Consider the following 17,488-nt stretch of genomic DNA (forward strand, 5'->3'; position numbering starts at 1 on the left):
GGGGGAGGAGCCAGTGCACACCAGGTAGTCCTAAAGCTTTTCTTTTGTGCCCAGTCTCCTGCGGAGCCGCTATTCCCCATGGTCCTTACGGAGTTCCCAGCATCCACTACGGACTACGAGAAATAGAATTATCGGTAAGTAAATTCTTATTTTTACCTTTCACCTACTTTCAATTATCTTTATTCTGCAAAATACAATTCCTTATTTTGCAAAACACTAGCTAACCGCAGTCTTGTGATACACTGTGCAGCTGGCTTTAACTTCTTGTTTTGTCTGAAAATCAAAGTTTCTGCAAACATATAAAAATCACATTTAAAACAACAGTTTCTTTTAAAGCAATAGACAAACTGGCATCCAGCTTCCATTTTGTATTCACTTATCCATATCATTCCTCTCTCTGCCAATATACTTGGCATTCTAATATACAAATCAGAAGGTTCAGTTTCACAATTTCTAATGAGGGTTAGGTAGACGCACAACATAGGGAAAAGGTGGGTTCACGGGGATGGGCCTGGCGCCAATGCTCACCGCACCGGACGGGAATCCCTGTTCTTTTTTTATAGGAACCTTCTAGTGTTGGCTAAGAGGGTTTTGACACAGTTAGGTGAAACTCGCTTGTATTTCATGTCTAACATACTCATCCTGATTAACTCCTACCCTGTTATTCAGTTCATAAGTAAAGTTAGCAAGCTGTGTATTTTCCCTACCTGCCTGATCCTCCTCTAAAGCCTGGTGTATGGGCTCAGGTTCCTGGAGTCGTAAACTTTCATAAGACTTGCTCATATCAGCATATACCACCTGTCTTTCCTGCTGCCCCTGACTAGTTCCCTGAGTCACCTGTTCTAGTGGAACCTCATCATCTACCACCACAATGGTCATTTCATGGTGCACTTTCAACCTTTTAAATCCTTTACCACATTGTACACAGACTACTGGTCCACACTTGATGGTAAGATATATGATTCCCACAATCAGGGCAGCAAATACAATGTACTGTAATATTCCAGAGAAAAGCTTTGCAATACTTCCTCCTAGCCATCCAAGTGGATCCCAACCTTCACTAGCACCTAACCTTCTCATTTCCTGCTGCAACTCTCCCACCTTGCTCAGATGAGCACTTATTTCAGCTCTGTGATCTTCAATATAAGTACAACATTCTTGTCCTACTACTGCACACGTACCCCCTTTTGCTGCCAACAGCTGATCCAGTGCCATCCTATTTTGTAAAGCCACTTTTCTTACTTGAGCCAGCTCTTCCACTGTCTGATTGATTGAAACTACCAATTCCCCTACCATCTGATCTAGTACCGTTAAGGTTTGGGACACAACTTTTTCCACAAAATAGATAGTGGACAGAGGAAACAAAGTTCCAGCCGTACGTTCACCATCAGAAAATCTGAAAGATACATCCCCTTTCTTCACTTCTCTTTTGCTATGATGTCTCAAATATGTAAAATCACTTGACACTAAATCATGTTCTACAGGGATATTTCTTGGGTATTGATCCAGCTTAGTAGTGGCTCTCACTAAGGGGACTACATAGGAGAGCACACATTGTCCTTTAGCACCTAAAGGAATCCATGAATATGCCCATTTGCCACAAACCCAATACATACCCTTAGGCAGAGGCATTCCAAATACTTTAGTGTAAATGAGTCCTATGTATATCATGAAATACCCAGTGTTATTACCATTGACATCATTACACGTGCTGTTATCAAGAGTACACCCATCATGCAGTAACTGGTCTAGGGTGTCATTAGGTGTTAGTACTCCATCTGTATCTATTGAATGCCAACATTGTTTGAGGTTTGTCAGTGTACACTTATTTGACCTTTGAACTACAAATGTGGCTCCAGTACAGTTAGTATATCCCAGGTTTTGTCTTTTTGCCCTGACTACAATTTTCTTCCTTTTTAACTTGTACTTGCCTGGCTTTGAATTGACTCTTAAACAAAATTCAGGCCTCCCTGTGGCTGCGGTTACTGCTTGAAACATCCAAATATGGGAAGTCTACTATATTCTGTACTTTAGGTGTCTTATTGGCACAAATGCGACTACCATTCTTTCGCTTATGGCAGGACCAATCTCTGTCTATCATGTCTGCTGTGCTTATGTAATGAGCCAGGAGGGGTATACCTGCACCTACACTGATGGGTAGGTGGGTACAAATCCAACATTTGGTTGTGTTGAGAGCCTTTGCAATTTTACTGTGCATTGCTATCATGGAATTACCTGTAAATTCTCCTCCATAATCATTCTTTTGTAAGGCCCCACACACACGTGTCTTGGATAACATTTCATTGTAAAGTGTTACATTACCTGTTTGACTGGTCACATTGTTAACAGACCCTGGAATGTATATACAACACTCAAGCACAATGAGTATGATTGTAATCAGACATGCCCATGAGAGAATGCACCCCCATAGTCCACGGTCTGGCCTTTGGCCTATCAGCATCATCCTGTTGAGCATTGTCTTTGTTGTCCTTGATCTTCACAGTACTCTTCTAGGAGTTATGTACCCTCCACAGAGATACTGCGTTGGCAAGTGGCTCAAGGGATTATTATGCCCGAACCACTCACTTGCTGGTTTTACTGGTGAAGTGCAGAGGAGTCTTGGAGAATATCTTCCACATGTGCTGTCTCAGGAGGCGTGACTTTTCTGCAGTGGGTGGAGTGGATCCACGAAGTCTTCTCCTTTATCTTAACAGCAGTTGGGGTAGTCAACAAGACTTGGTAAGGTCCTTCCCACCGGTCTGTCAGCGAGCCCGATCTCAGGAAATTTCTGACCATCACCTCATCACCAGGTTGTAGATTATGACAAGCACCTTCCACAGGGATCGTTTGTGTGCTGGTCACAGTAGCTTGGATCTTCTTTAGCTGGTTGCTTAATGAAATAAGATAGTTCACAGTTAAGTCATTTGTTTTACTGAGTTCATATGCGGGTGCAATAGTAACATTGGGCAATTTTCCAAACAGTATTTCATACGGAGAAATGTTCAACTCCCCGCTTGGTGTTGTTCTGATCGAGTGCAACACTAATTGCAAAGCTTCTGGCCACTGCAAGCTGGTCTCTTTACATATTTTGGCCAGCTTATTTTTAATGGTCCCGTTATAGCGTTCCACTTTGCTGCTAGATTGCGGATGGTATGCGGTGTGTAGCTGTTGTTTAATGCCAAGAAGCTGACACATCTTTTTGAACACTAGTCCAGTAAAATGTGTACCTTGGTCTGATGATATCACATATGGTATGCCATACCTACATACAAATTCTTGTACCAGTTTCTTTGCTGTGATTGCTGCTGTTGCACTGGCCACAGCATATCCCTCTACCCAACCGCTAAATGTGTTGACACAAACCAAGACATACTGAAGCATCCTAACCTTTGGAAGCTGAATGTAATCAATTTGTAGGATTTGGAAAGGACCAGTTGTTTGGGGAATGTGTGACGGCATTGTTTTAACTGCTCTTCCAGCATTCTTCTGCAAGCAGGTGATGCAAGAAGCACAGTACTTGGTTGCCACTGGCGCAAAGCCAGGTGCATACCAATAAGTCTTAATTAGACTTATCATGGCTGTCTTACCTGCATGGGTCAGTCCATGGGACATCTGTGCCAATGCTGGCAAGAGTGATTTAGGGGCAACAGGCTTACCTTCAGAGCTGTGCCACAGGCCTTTGTTGTCTTGGGTACACTTTGCACTTTCCCACTTGGTCTTTTCCTGTAAATCACAAACTTTTTGCATATCAATTAATGTTTGTTCACTTGGTATACATACATCAGTTACCATACAAACATTTTCCACTATAACCTTTTGTTGGGCTGCCACTTTTGCTGCAGCATCTGCCCTTCTGTTCCCTTTTGTAACTTCATCATGGCCAGTCATGTGAGCTTGACATTTAATAACTGCTATCTGTGAGGGCAGTTGTATAGCATCTAGTAATTCTTTTACTGCCTCTGCATGTGCAATTGGATTGCCTGTTGCTGTTAGGAAGTCTCTGTGTTTCCACAGTTCACCAAAACCGTGTGTAACACCAAACGCGTACCTGCTGTCTGTATATATATTTACAGTCTTTCCTTCAGCTAGTTGACATGCTTTAGTTAAAGCTTTGAGCTCTGCCAATTGGGCTGAGTGTGGTGGTGGAAGTGGGGAGGAAAAAACAGTTTGTGTATCATCCACCACAGCATATCCTGATTGAGTAGCACCCGTTTCTGTTTGTCTGTGGCAGCTACCATCAACATAGTAAACCAAATCAGGATTCTGGAGTGGTGTTTCCTCCAGGTCCACCCTAGGGGTGGATTGCTCATCAACATATTTTAAGCAATCATGTGGGACATGTTGTTCTACCACCCCCCACTCCTCTCTCTGAAACTCATCAGTTTCATTTACCGGTAAAAGTGTTGCAGGGTTTAAAATATTGCACTTAATGAGGGTGATGTTTGTGGGCATAATGAGGGCTAATTCCCACTTTGTCAGGCGTGCTGCAGTGACATGTCTTGTCTTTTGGAAGGTAAGCAGGGCTGCTACAGCATGGGGAACATAAACTTTTAGATCACAGCCCAATACTATGTCTGCTGACTTGTCTACCAGCAGTGCAGCTGCTGCTATGGCTCGCAGGCAAACAGGTAGGCCACGTGCTACTGGGTCTGATTGGGCACTGTAATAAGCGACAGGTCTTTGCTTTTCCCCATGAAACTGTGTAAGGACACCTGTGGCATGGCCTAGGTGTTCATGGCAAAAGAGAGAAAATACTTGTTTATAGTTAGGCAGGCCCAGGGCAGGGGCCGCTGTCAGATCATCTTTAAGTTGTTGAAATGACATAGTTTGTTCTGTATGTATGAGGGGCTCTGGTACAGAAGCTTTGGTCAGCTCATACAAGGGTGCAGTTAGCTGTGAGTAGTTAGGTACCCAGTTTCTACAGTAACCCACCATTCCTAGGAAACCCCTTAGCTTCCTTTTGTTGATGGGCAGCCTTATGTTTTGGATGGCTGCAATCCTATCTGGGGACAGGTGTCTGAGGCCTTCAGATAGACAGTGGCCTATATATGACACCTTTGTTTGACATAGTTGCAATTTGTCTTTGGACACCTTGTGTCCATTTGTTGCAAGGAACCTTAAGAGCTCAGCTGTGTCTTTAATAGATGTTTCAAAATCTGGGGAACAAAGTAACAAATCGTCTACATACTGAATTAATGTAGATCCACCTGGTAGGATGAGTTTTTGAAGGTTTTCAGCAAGGGACTGGCTAAAAATTGTAGGGCTATTAAGGTAGCCTTGGACCATCCTTGTCCACGTGTACTGGTTACCCCTATAGGTAAATGCAAAAAGGTACTGACTGTCTGGATGTATTGGTATGGAGAAAAATGCTGAACATAGATCAACCACTGAAAAATAAGTACTGTCTGCGGGGATCTGCATTAATATGGTAGCTGGGTTTGGTACCACTGGGTGCAAGGGTTCAACGATTGCATTAATTGCCCTCAAGTCCTGAACTAAGCGATAACCACGCCCATTACTCTTTGTCACAGGGAAGATGGGCGTATTGGCCTGGCTCTGGGTTTTAACCAACACCCCCTGTTGTAGTAATTCTTGGATTACTGGGAACACCCCCTGTTCAGCTTCTGGCTTTAAAGAGTATTGTGGTCTACTTGGAATTACTGCTCCTGCTTTGAGCTTGACTCTTATTGGTGGGGCATTTAGGATTTTCCCCACATTGTCGGAGCCCGTGGTCCACAGCTGGTCTGGAATATTTGATAACATTTCAGACACTTCAGGGGGGAGTACACCCAAGGTATTCAGTTCCACCCTTTTTCTTATTTTACCCCTCAAATCTGTCCATTTCTGCATATCAAAAGTTCCTATCACAGGTATTTCAGGTTGTTTTGTATGCCATTTCCTGAGAAATTTCACAGCCACACTTCCATGTCTCTGATACATCACACTTGCTGGACTGCCGTGCGGGATCTCTAACATAGAAGAGCCCTTCAGTGTGGACATCTCTTGACCCATTGTAATGGCTAATCTTTATTTTAAAGTCCAGCCTCAATGTCCAATACAATGGTAAACAGGGACGCTCCCCTTGTTTATAGAGATATTACTCCACTTAGGAAACCTCACCACCTCGTCAGGTGCCACGGCTCTGAACAGGCACACGTGTTCCACACTCTGCTAAGCTTGGCCTTTTTGTGTACAAGGTGCTTTTCACAGTGGGTGAGTATCCCTGATACTATCCAGTATAGGAGAGTTTAACCGGAGCCTCTCTCCTACCTGGGCCCTGTCCAGACTCTGCCGGCGTGAAGCCTCGGCCAATCTCACTCACAATCACTCGCAGACTTCACTCTGAATTTAGCAAGATATGGTAGACAAAAGATCCCATTGTGATCTGTAACTATGACCACAGAAATTTAAATCTTAAAACTTTATACAAATCACTGTAACTGGTAATAAAATGCAGTTAAATTCAATTTGGTTCCATACTCACAATCTCCAAAAAGACTTCAAAGAGTTACAAACCAACAATAACACACAAAGGCAGCGGACCGAGGCAGGGACACATGGAGCAGAAGTAAGATAACAGCTCTTACCTGTGGCCACAGTTGATCCAGGTACCCCGGCACCAGTCCACCTTCCTTCTTCGTGTGTCAATGTTGGAATGATCTCGGTACGGGAACCTCCAGAATGACATAGCCGTTTAAAATAATTGAAGAACAATGAAGTCTCTTTGGTAGATTTATTGCATGTGAAATTCACAGAGCTCACGATAAAAGAATATCATGAACTGAACATTGACACGTTGATTCCATCTTATATAATTGTCATTACAGTGTTACATGATCCAATCAAATTTGCAGACCAATCATATACATAAACCAATCACAATTCATTTATCAGAATATATTATTAATTCATATACTCCCCTTATGGGGGATTTCCAATTAATTAGCTCAACATCTTGTGATTATGACTGTTTAATATCAAAATACATTTTACCTTTCACCTACTTTCAATTATCTTTATTCTGCAAAATACAATTCCTTATTTTGCAAAACACTAGCTAACCGCAGTCTTGTGATACACTGCGCAGCTGGCTTTAACTTCTTGTTTTGTCTGAAAATCAAAGTTTCTGCAAACATATAAAAATCACATTTAAAATAAGATTTTACTTACCGATAAATCTATTTCTCGTAGTCCGTAGTGGATGCTGGGGACTCCGTCAGGACCATGGGGATTAGCGGCTCCGCAGGAGACAGGGCACAAAAATAAAGCTTTAGGATCAGGTGGTGTGCACTGGCTCCTCCCCCTATGACCCTCCTCCAAGCCTCAGTTAGGATACTGTGCCCGGACGAGCGTACACAATAAGGAAGGATTTTGAATCCCGGGTAAGACTCATACCAGCCACACCAATCACACCGTACAACTTGTGATCTGAACCCAGTTAACAGTATGACAAACGTAGGAGCCTCTGAACAGACGGCTCACAACAATAACAACCCGATTTTTTTTGTAACAATAACTATGTACAAGTATTGCAGACAATCCGCACTTGGGATGGGCGCCCAGCATCCACTACGGACTACGAGAAATAGATTTATCGGTAAGTAAAATCTTATTTTCTCTAACGTCCTAGTGGATGCTGGGGACTCCGTCAGGACCATGGGGATTATACCAAAGCTCCCAAACGGGCGGGAGAGTGCGGATGACTCTGCAGCACCGAATGAGAGAACTCCAGGTCCTCTTTAGCCAGGGTATCAAATTTGTAGAATTTTACAAACGTGTTCTCCCCCGACCACGTAGCTGCTCGGCAGAGTTGTAATGCCGAGACCCCTCGGGCAGCCGCCCAGGATGAGCCCACCTTCCTTGTGGAATGGGCCTTCACAGATTTAGGCTGTGGCAGGCCTGCCACAGAATGTGCAAGTTGAATTGTGCTACAAATCCAACGAGCAATCGTCTGCTTAGAAGCAGGAGCACCCAGCTTGTTGGGTGCATACAGTATAAACAGCGAGTCAGATTTTCTGACTCCAGCCGTCCTTGAAATATATATTTTCAATGCCCTGACAACGTCCAGCAACTTGGAATCCTCCAATTCGCTAGTAGCCGCAGGCACCACAATAGGCTGGTTCAGGTGAAACGCTGACACCACCTTAGGCAGAAAATGAGGACGCGTCCGCAGTTCTGCCCTGTCCGAATGGAAAATCAGATATGGGCTTTTATAGGATAAAGCCGCCAATTCTGACACTCTCCTGGCTGAAGCCAGGGCCAGTAGCATGGTTACTTTCCATGTAAGATATTTCAAATCCGCCGATTTGAGTGGCTCAAACCAATGGGATTTGAGAAAATCCAAAACTACATTAAGGTCCCACGGAGCCACTGGGGGCACAACCGGGGGCTGTATATGTAGTACTCCTTTTACAAAAGTCTGGACTTCAGGAACTGAAGCCAATTCTTTCTGGAAGAAAATCGACAGGGCCGAAATTTGAACCTTAATGGACCCCAATTTGAGGCCCATAGACAATCCTGTTTTGCAGGAAATGTAGGAATCGACCCAATTGAAATTCCTCCGTGGGGGCCTTCCTGGCCTCACACCACGCAACATATTTTCTCCAAATGCGGTGATAATGTTGTGCAGTCACCTCCTTCCTGGCTTTTACCAGTGTAGGTATGACCTCTTCCGGAATGCCTTTTTCCCTTAGAATTCGGCGTTCAACCGCCATGCCGTCAAACGCAGCCGCGGTAAGTCTTGGAATAGACACGGTCCCTGCTGAAGCAGGTCCCGTCTTAGAGGTAGAGGCCACGGATCTTCCGTGAGCATCTCCTGAAGTTCCGGGTACCAAGTTCTTCTTGGCCAATCCGGAGCCACGAGTATCGTTCTTACTCCCCTTTGCCGTATAATTCTCAGTACTTTTGGTATGAGAGGCAGAGGAGGAAACACATACACTGACTGGAACACCCACGGTGTTACCAGAGCGTCCACAGCTATTGCCTGAGGGTCTCTTGACCTGGCGCAATACCTGTCCAGTTTTTTGTTGAGGCGAGACGCCATCATGTCCACCTTTGGTTTTTCCCAACGGTTCCCAATCATGTGTAAGACTTCTGGATGAAGTCCCCACTCTCCCGGGTGTAGATCGTGTCTGCTGAGGAAGTCTGCTTCCCAGTTGTCCACTCCCGGAATGAACACTGCTGACAGTGGTATCACATGATCTTCCGCCCAGCGAAGAATCCTTGCAGCTTCTGCCATTGCTCTCCTGCTTCTTGTGCCGCCCTGTCTGTTTACGTGGGCGACTGCCGTGATGTTGTCCGACTGGATCAACACCGGCTGACCCTGAAGCAGGGGTTTTGCCAGGCTTAGAGCATTGTAAATCGCTCTTAGCTCCAGTATATTTATGTGAAGAGACATCTCCAGGCTTGACCATACTCCCTGGAAGTTTCTTCCCTGTGTGACCGCTCCCCAGCCTCTCAGACTGGCATCCGTGGTCACCAGGACCCAGTCCTGTATGCCGAATCTGCGGCCCTCTAACAGATGAGCACTCTGCAACCACCACAGAAGAGACACCCTTGTCCGTGGCGATAAGGTTATCCGCTGATGCATCTGCAGATGTGATCCGGACCATTTGTCCAGCAGATCCCACTGAAAAGTTCGTGCGTGGAATCTGCCGAATGGAATCGCTTCGTAAGAAGCCACCATCTTTCCCAGGACTCTTGTGCATTGATGCACAGACACTTTTCCTGGTTTTAGGAGGTTCCTGACAAGTTCGGATAACTCCCTGGCTTTCTCCTCCGGAAGAAACACCTTTTTCTGAACCGTGTCCAGAATCATTCCCAGGAACAGCAGATGTGTCGTCGGGGTCAATTGAGATTTTGGAAAATTCAGAATCCACCCGTGCTGTTGCAGCACTATTTGGGTTAGTGCTACTACGTCCTCCAGCTGTTCCCTGGACCTTGCCCTTATCAGGAGATCGTCCAAGTAAGGGATAATTAATACGCCTTTTCTTCGCAGAAGAAACATCATTTCGGCCATTACATGGTAAAGACCCGAGGTGCCGTGGACAATCCAAACGGCAGCGTCTGAAACTGATAATGACAGTTTTGCACCACGAACCTGAGGTACCCTTGATGTGAAGGGCAAATTGGGACATGCAGGTAAGCATCCTTGATGTCCAGGGACACCATAAAGTCCCCTTCTTCCAGATTCGCTATCACTGCTCTGAGTGACTCCATCTTGAACTTGAATTTTTGTATGTACAGGTTCAAAGATTTCAGATTTAGAATAGGTCTTACCGAGCCGTCCGGCTTCGGTACCACAAATAGTGTGGAATAATACCCCTTTCCCTGTTGTAGGAGGGGTACCTTGACTATCACCTGCTGAGAATACAGCTTGTGAATGGCTTCCAAATATCCAAATATCATGGAATGGCATCCAAATATCCCTCTGAGCATCTCGCATATAAAGAAAAGCATCCTTTAATTGCTCTAAAGTCAATAAAATACTGTCCCTATCTAGGGTATCAATATTTTCAGTCAGGGAATCCGACCAAACCACCCCAGCACTGCACATCCATGCAGAGGCGATGGCTGGTCGCAGTATAACACCAGTATGAGTGTATATACTTTTCAGGGTAGTTTCCAGCCTCCTATCCGCTGGATCCTTGAGGGCGGCCGTTTCTGGAGACGGTAACGCCACTTGTTTTGATAAGCGTGTGAGCGCCTTATCCACCCTAGGGGGTGTTTCCCAGCGCGCCCTAACCTCTGGCGGGAAAGGATATAATGCCAATAACTTCTTTGAAATTGGCAGTTTTCTATCGGGGTTAACCCACGCTTCATCACACACTTCATTCAATTCGTCTGATTCAGGAAAACCTACAGGTAGTTTTTTCAGACCCCACATAATACCCCTTTTTGTGGTACATGCAGTATCAGGGATATGCAAAGCCTCCTTCATTGCCGTGATCATATAACGTGTGGCCCTACTGGAAAATACGTTTGTTTCTTCACCGTCGACACTAGATTCGGTGTCCGTGTCTGGGTCTGTGTCGACCGACTGAGGTAAAGGGCGTTTTACAGCCCCTGACGGTGTCTGAGACGCCTGTACAGGTACTAACTGGTTTTCCGGCCGTCTCATGTCGTCAACTGATTTTTGTAATGTGCTGACATTATCACGTAATTCCATAAACAAAGCCATCCATTCCGGTGTCGACTCCCTAGGGGGTGACATCACCATTACCGGCAATTGCTCCGCCTCCACACCAACATCGTCCTCATACATGTCGACACACACGTACCGACACACAGCAGACACACAGGGAATGCTCTTATCGAAGACAGGACCCCACTAGCCCTTTGGGGAGACAGAGGGAGAGTTTGCCAGCACACACCCAAGCGCTATAAATATATAGGAACAACCCTATAGAAGTGTTGTCTCCCTTATAGCAGCTTAATATATATCAAAAACGCCAAAAAAAGTGCCCCCCCCCTCTCTGTTTTACCCTGTTTCTGTAGTGCAGTGCAGGGGAGAGTCCTGGGAGCCTTCCTCGCAGCGGAGCTGAGCAGGAAAATGGCGCTGTGTGCTGAGGAGATAGGCCCCGCCCCCTATTTCGGCGGGCTCTTCTCCGGAGTTTGAGAGACCTGGCAGGGGTTAAATACATCCATATAGCCCCAGGGGCTATATGTGATGTATTTTTTAGCCAGAATAAGGTATTCTCATTGCTGCCCAGGGCGCCCCCTGCAGCGCCCTGCACCCTCCGTGACCGCTGGTGTGAAGTGTGTGACAACAATGGCGCACAGCTGCAGTGCTGTGCGCTACCTCATGAAGACTGAAAAGTCTTCTGCCGCCGGTTACTGGACCTCTTCGCTTTTCGGCATCTGCAAGGGGGTCGGCGGCGCGGCTCCGGGACCGGACTCCATCGCTGGGCCTGTGTTCGATCCCTCTGGAGCTAATGGTGTCCAGTAGCCTAAGAAGCCAATCCATCCTGCACGCAGGTGAGTTCACTTCTTCTCCCCTAAGTCCCTCGTTGCAGTGAGCCTGTTGCCAGCAGGACTCACTGTAAAATAAAAAACCTAAAAACTTTTTCTAAGCAGCTCTTTAGGAGAGCCACCTAGATTGCACCCTGCTCGGACGGGCACAAAAACCTAACTGAGGCTTGGAGGAGGGTCATAGGGGGAGGAGCCAGTGCACACTACCTGATCCTAAAGCTTTATTTTTGTGCCCTGTCTCCTGCGGAGCCGCTAATCCCCATGGTCCTGACGGAGTCCCCAGCATCCACTAGGACGTTGGAGAAAACAACAGTTTCTTTTAAAGCAATAGACAAACTGGCATCCAGCTTCCATTTTGTATTCACTTATCCATATCAATGGTCACCTCAGCCCATTTACCACTCTCCCCATTCCCTGTCACAGGTCGTCCTGTTCTCTTACAGTGTTCTGGTGATGCCCCTGGCTGCACGCACCCAGTATAGGGCAGCATCTGTTACTAATGGTCACCGCAGCCCATTTACCGCTCTCCCCATTCCCTGTCACAGGTCGTCCTGTTCTCTTACAGTGTTCTGGTGATGCCCCTGGCTACACGCACCCAGTATAGGGCAGGATCTGTTACTAATGGTCACCGCAGCCCATTTACCACTCTCCCCATTCCCTGTCACAGGTCGTCCTGTTCTCTTACAGTGTTCTGGTGATGCCCCTGGCTATATGCACCCAGTATAGGGCAGGATCTGTTACTAATGGTCACCGCAGCCCATTTACCGCTCTCCCCATTCCCTGTCACAGGTCGTCCTGTTCTCTTACAGTGTTCTGGTGATGCCCCTGGCTACACGCACCCAGTATAGGGCAGCATCTGTTACTAATGGTCACCGCAGCCCATTTACCACTCTCCCCATTCCCTGTCACAGGTCGTCCTGTACTCTTACAGTGTTCTGGTGATGCCCCTGGCTACACGCACCCAGTATAGGGCAGCATCTGTTACTAATGGTCACCGCAGCCCATTTACCGCTCTCCCCATATCCTGTCACAGGTCATCCTGTTCTCTTAGTGTTCTGGTGATGCCCCTGGCTACACGCACCCAGTATAGGGCATCATCTGTTACTAATGGTCACCGCAGCCCATTTACCGCTCTTCCCATTCCCTGTCACAGGTCATCCTGTTCTCTTACAGTGTTCTGGTGATGCCCCAGGCAATATGCACCCAGTATAGGGCAGGATCTGTTACTAATGGTCACCGCAGCCCATTTACCACTCTCCCCATTCCCTGTCACAGGTCATCCTGTTCTCTTACAGTGTTCTGGTGATGCCTCTGGCTATATGCACCCAGTATAGGGCAGGATCTGTTACTAATGGTCACCGCAGCCCATTTACCGCTCTCCCCATTCCCTGTCACAGGTCATCCTGTTCTCTTACAGTGTTCTGGTGATGCCCCTGGCTATATGCACCCAGTATAGGGCAGCATCTGTTACTAATGGTCACCGCAGCCCATTTACCACTCTCCCCATTCCCTGGTCATCCTGTTCTCTTACAGTGTTCTGGTGATGCCCCTGGCTACACGCACCCAGTATAGGGCAGCATCTGTTACTAATGGTCACCGCAGCCCATTTACCGCTCTCCCCATTCCCTGTCACAGGTCATCCTGTTCTCTTACAGTGTTCTGGTGATGCCCCTGGCTACACGCACCCAGTATAGGGCAGGATCTGTTACTAATAGTTACCGCAGCCCATTTACCGCTCTCCCCATTCCCTGTCACAAGTCATCCTGTTCTCTTACAGTGTTCTGGTGATGCCCCTGACTACACGCTCCCAGTATAGGGCAGCATCTGTTACTAATGGTCACCGCAGCCCATTTACCGCTCTCCCCATATCCTGTCACAGGTCATCCTGTTCTCTTAGTGTTCTGGTGATGCCCCTGGCTACACGCACCCAGTATAGGGCAGCATCTGTTACTAATGGTTACCGCAGCCCATTTACCGCTCTCCCCATTCCCTGTCACAGGTCATCCTGTTCTCTTACAGTGTTCTGGTGATGCCCCTGGCTATATGCACCCAGTATAGGGCAGCATCTGTTAATAATGGTCAACGCAGCCCATTTACCACTCTCCCCATTCCCTGTCACAGGTCATCCTGTTCTCTTACAGTGTTCTGGTGATGCCCCTGGCTACACGCACCCAGTATAGGGCAGGATCTGTTACTAATGGTCACCGCAGCCCATTTACCACTCTCCCCATTCCCTGTCACAGGTCATCCTGTTCTCTTACAGTGTTCTGGTGATGCCCCTGGCTACACGCACCCAGTATAGGGCAGCATCTGTTACTAATGGTCACCGCAGCCCATTTACCACTCTCCCCATTCCCTGTCACAGGTCATCCTGTTCTCTTACAGTGTTCTGGTGATGCCCCTTTCTATATGCACCCAGTATAGGGCAGAATCTGTTACTAATGGTCACCGCAGCCCATTTACCGCTCTCCCCATTCCCTGTCACAGGTTATCCCCATAGAGGGGTCACAGAAGATTAATGGAGAACATCAGAAAAGTTTTGCCGAAATTCTACCAGAAATCATAATCTCAAAGTAAGTAAGCGACGTTCTCAAGGGACAGCATCTATAGAGTACATACAGTATCTATAGGAGGAGACACATATACTACTTACAGTATCTATAGGAGGGGACACACGGTACATACAGTATCTATAGGAGGTGACACACATACTACATACAGTATCTATAGGAGGGGACACACATACTACTTACAGTATCTATAGGAGGGGACACACATACTACTTACAGTATCTATAGGAGGGGACACATGGTACATACAGTATCTATAGGAGGTGACACACATACTACATACAGTATCTATAGGAGGGGACACACATACTACTTACAGTATCTATAGGAGGGGACACATAGTACATACAGTATCTATAGGAGGGGACACAGAGTACATACAGTATCTATAGGAGGGGACACATATACTACTTACAGTATCTATAGGAGGGGACACATATACTACATACAGTATCTATATAAGGGGACACACATACTACTTACAGTATCTATAGGAGGGGACACATAGTACATACAGTATCTATAGGAGGGGACACATATACTACTAACAGTATCTATAGGAGGGGACACATAGTACATACAGTATCTATAGGAGGAGACACACATACTACATACAGTATCTGTAGGAGGGGACACATATACTACTTAAAGTATCTATAGGAGGGGACACATATACTACTTACAGTATCTATAGGAGGGGACACATAGTACATACAGTATCTATAGGAGGAGACACATATACTACATACAGTATCTATAGGAGGTGACACACATACTACATACAGTATCTATATAAGGGGACACACATACTACTTACAGTATCTATAGGAGGGGACACATAGTACTTACAGTATGTATAGGAGGGGACATACATACTACTTACGGTATCTATAGGAGGGGACACATACTACTTACAGTATCTGTAGGAGGGGACACATATACTACTTACAGTATCTATAGGAGGGGACACACATACTACTTACAGTATCTATATGAGGGGACACATAGTACATACAGTATCTATAGGAGGAGACACACATAGTACATACAGTATCTATAGGAAGAGACACATATAGTGCATACAGTACAGGAGGAGACACATATAGTGCATACAGTATAGGAGGAGACACATATAGTGCATACAGTATAGGAGGAGACACATATAGTGCATACAGTATCTATACGGGTGTCACATAAACCACATACAGTATCTGTAGGAGGATACACATATATAGTGCATACAGTATCTATAGGAGGGGACACCGTACATACAGTATCTATAGGAGGAGACACATATAGTACATACAGTACCTATAGGAAGAGACACATATAGTACATACAGTACCTATAGGAAGAGACATATAGTACATACAGTATCTATACGGGTGTCACATAAACCACATACAGTATCTGTAGGAGGATACACATATATAGTGCATACAGTATCTATAGGAGGGGACACAGTACATACAGTATCTATAGGAAGAGACACATATAGTGCATACAGTATAGGAGGAGACACATATAGTACATACAGTATCTATATGAGGGGACACATAGTACATACAGTATAGGAAGAGACACATATAGTGCATACAGTATAGGAAGAGACACATATAGTGCATACAGTATAGGAGGAGACACATATAGTACATACAGTACCTACAGGAGGAGACACACACATAGTACATACAGTATCTGTAGGAGGATACACATATATAGTGCATACAGTATCTATAGGAGGGGACACAGTACATACAGTATCTATAGGAGGAGACACACATAGTACATACAGTATCTATAGGAGGAGACACACATAGTACATACAGTACCTATAGGAAGAGACACATATAGTGCATACAGTATAGGAGGAGACGCATATAGTACATACAGTACCTATAGGAAGAGACACATATAGTACATACATACATTATCTATACGTGTGTCACATAAACCACATACAGTATCTGTAGGAGGATACACATATATAGTGCATACAGTATCTATAGGAGGGGACACAGTACATACAGTATCTATAGGAAGAGACACATATAGTGCATACAGTATAGGAGGGGACACAGTACATACAGTATCTATAGGAAGAGACACATATAGTGCATACAGTATAGGAGGAGACGCATATAGTACATACATTATAGGAGGAGACACATATAGTACATACAGTATAGGAAGAGACACATATAGTGCATACAGTATAGGAGGAGACACATATAGTACATACAGTATAGGAAGAGACACATATAGTGCATACAGTATAGGAAGAGACACATATAGTGCATACAGTATAGGAGGAGACACATATAGTACATACAGTATCTATATGAGGGGACACATAGTACATACAGTACCTATAGGAGGAGACACACACATAGTACATACAGTATCTGTAGGAGGATACACATATATACACATATATAGTGCATACAGTATCTATAGGAGGGGACACAGTACATACAGTATCTATAGGAGGAGACACACATAGTACATACAGTATCTATAGGAGGAGACACACATAGTACATACAGTACCTATAGGAAGAGACACATATAGTGCATACAGTATAGGAGGAGACACATATAGTACATACAGTATCTATAGGAGGGGACACATATAGTGCATACAGTATAGGAAGAGACACATATAGTACATACATTATCTATACGGGTGTCACATATACCACATACAGTATCTATAGGAGGGGACACATACAGTACGTACAGTTTCTATAGGAAGAGACATATTGTGCATACAGTATCTATAGGAGGGGAGACGCACATAGTGCATACATTATCTACAGGAGGAGACACACACAGTTCATACAGTATCTATAGGATGGGACACACATACTACATACATTATCTATAGGAAGAGACACATATAGTGCATACAGTATCTATAGGATGGGACACACATACTACTTACAGTAT

At 45.3% G+C, this 17,488-nt stretch overlaps 1 protein-coding gene across 2 annotated transcripts in view; it reads left to right on the forward strand.

Annotated features, from left to right (window-relative positions):
- HASPIN (histone H3 associated protein kinase) overlaps nt 1-17,488 on the forward strand; it is a 213,268-nt gene that overhangs the window by 129,142 nt on the left and 66,638 nt on the right. For both annotated transcript variants that reach the window (XM_063950398.1, XM_063950399.1), the window contains one exon: nt 14,458-14,543. In XM_063950398.1, coding sequence (XP_063806468.1) covers nt 14,458-14,543 — 86 coding nt within the window. The remainder of the gene's footprint in view (nt 1-14,457; nt 14,544-17,488) is intronic.

The sequence above is a fragment of the Pseudophryne corroboree genome, assembly GCF_028390025.1.
Source record: "Pseudophryne corroboree isolate aPseCor3 chromosome 5 unlocalized genomic scaffold, aPseCor3.hap2 SUPER_5_unloc_2, whole genome shotgun sequence".
NCBI lineage: Eukaryota > Metazoa > Chordata > Amphibia > Anura > Myobatrachidae > Pseudophryne > Pseudophryne corroboree.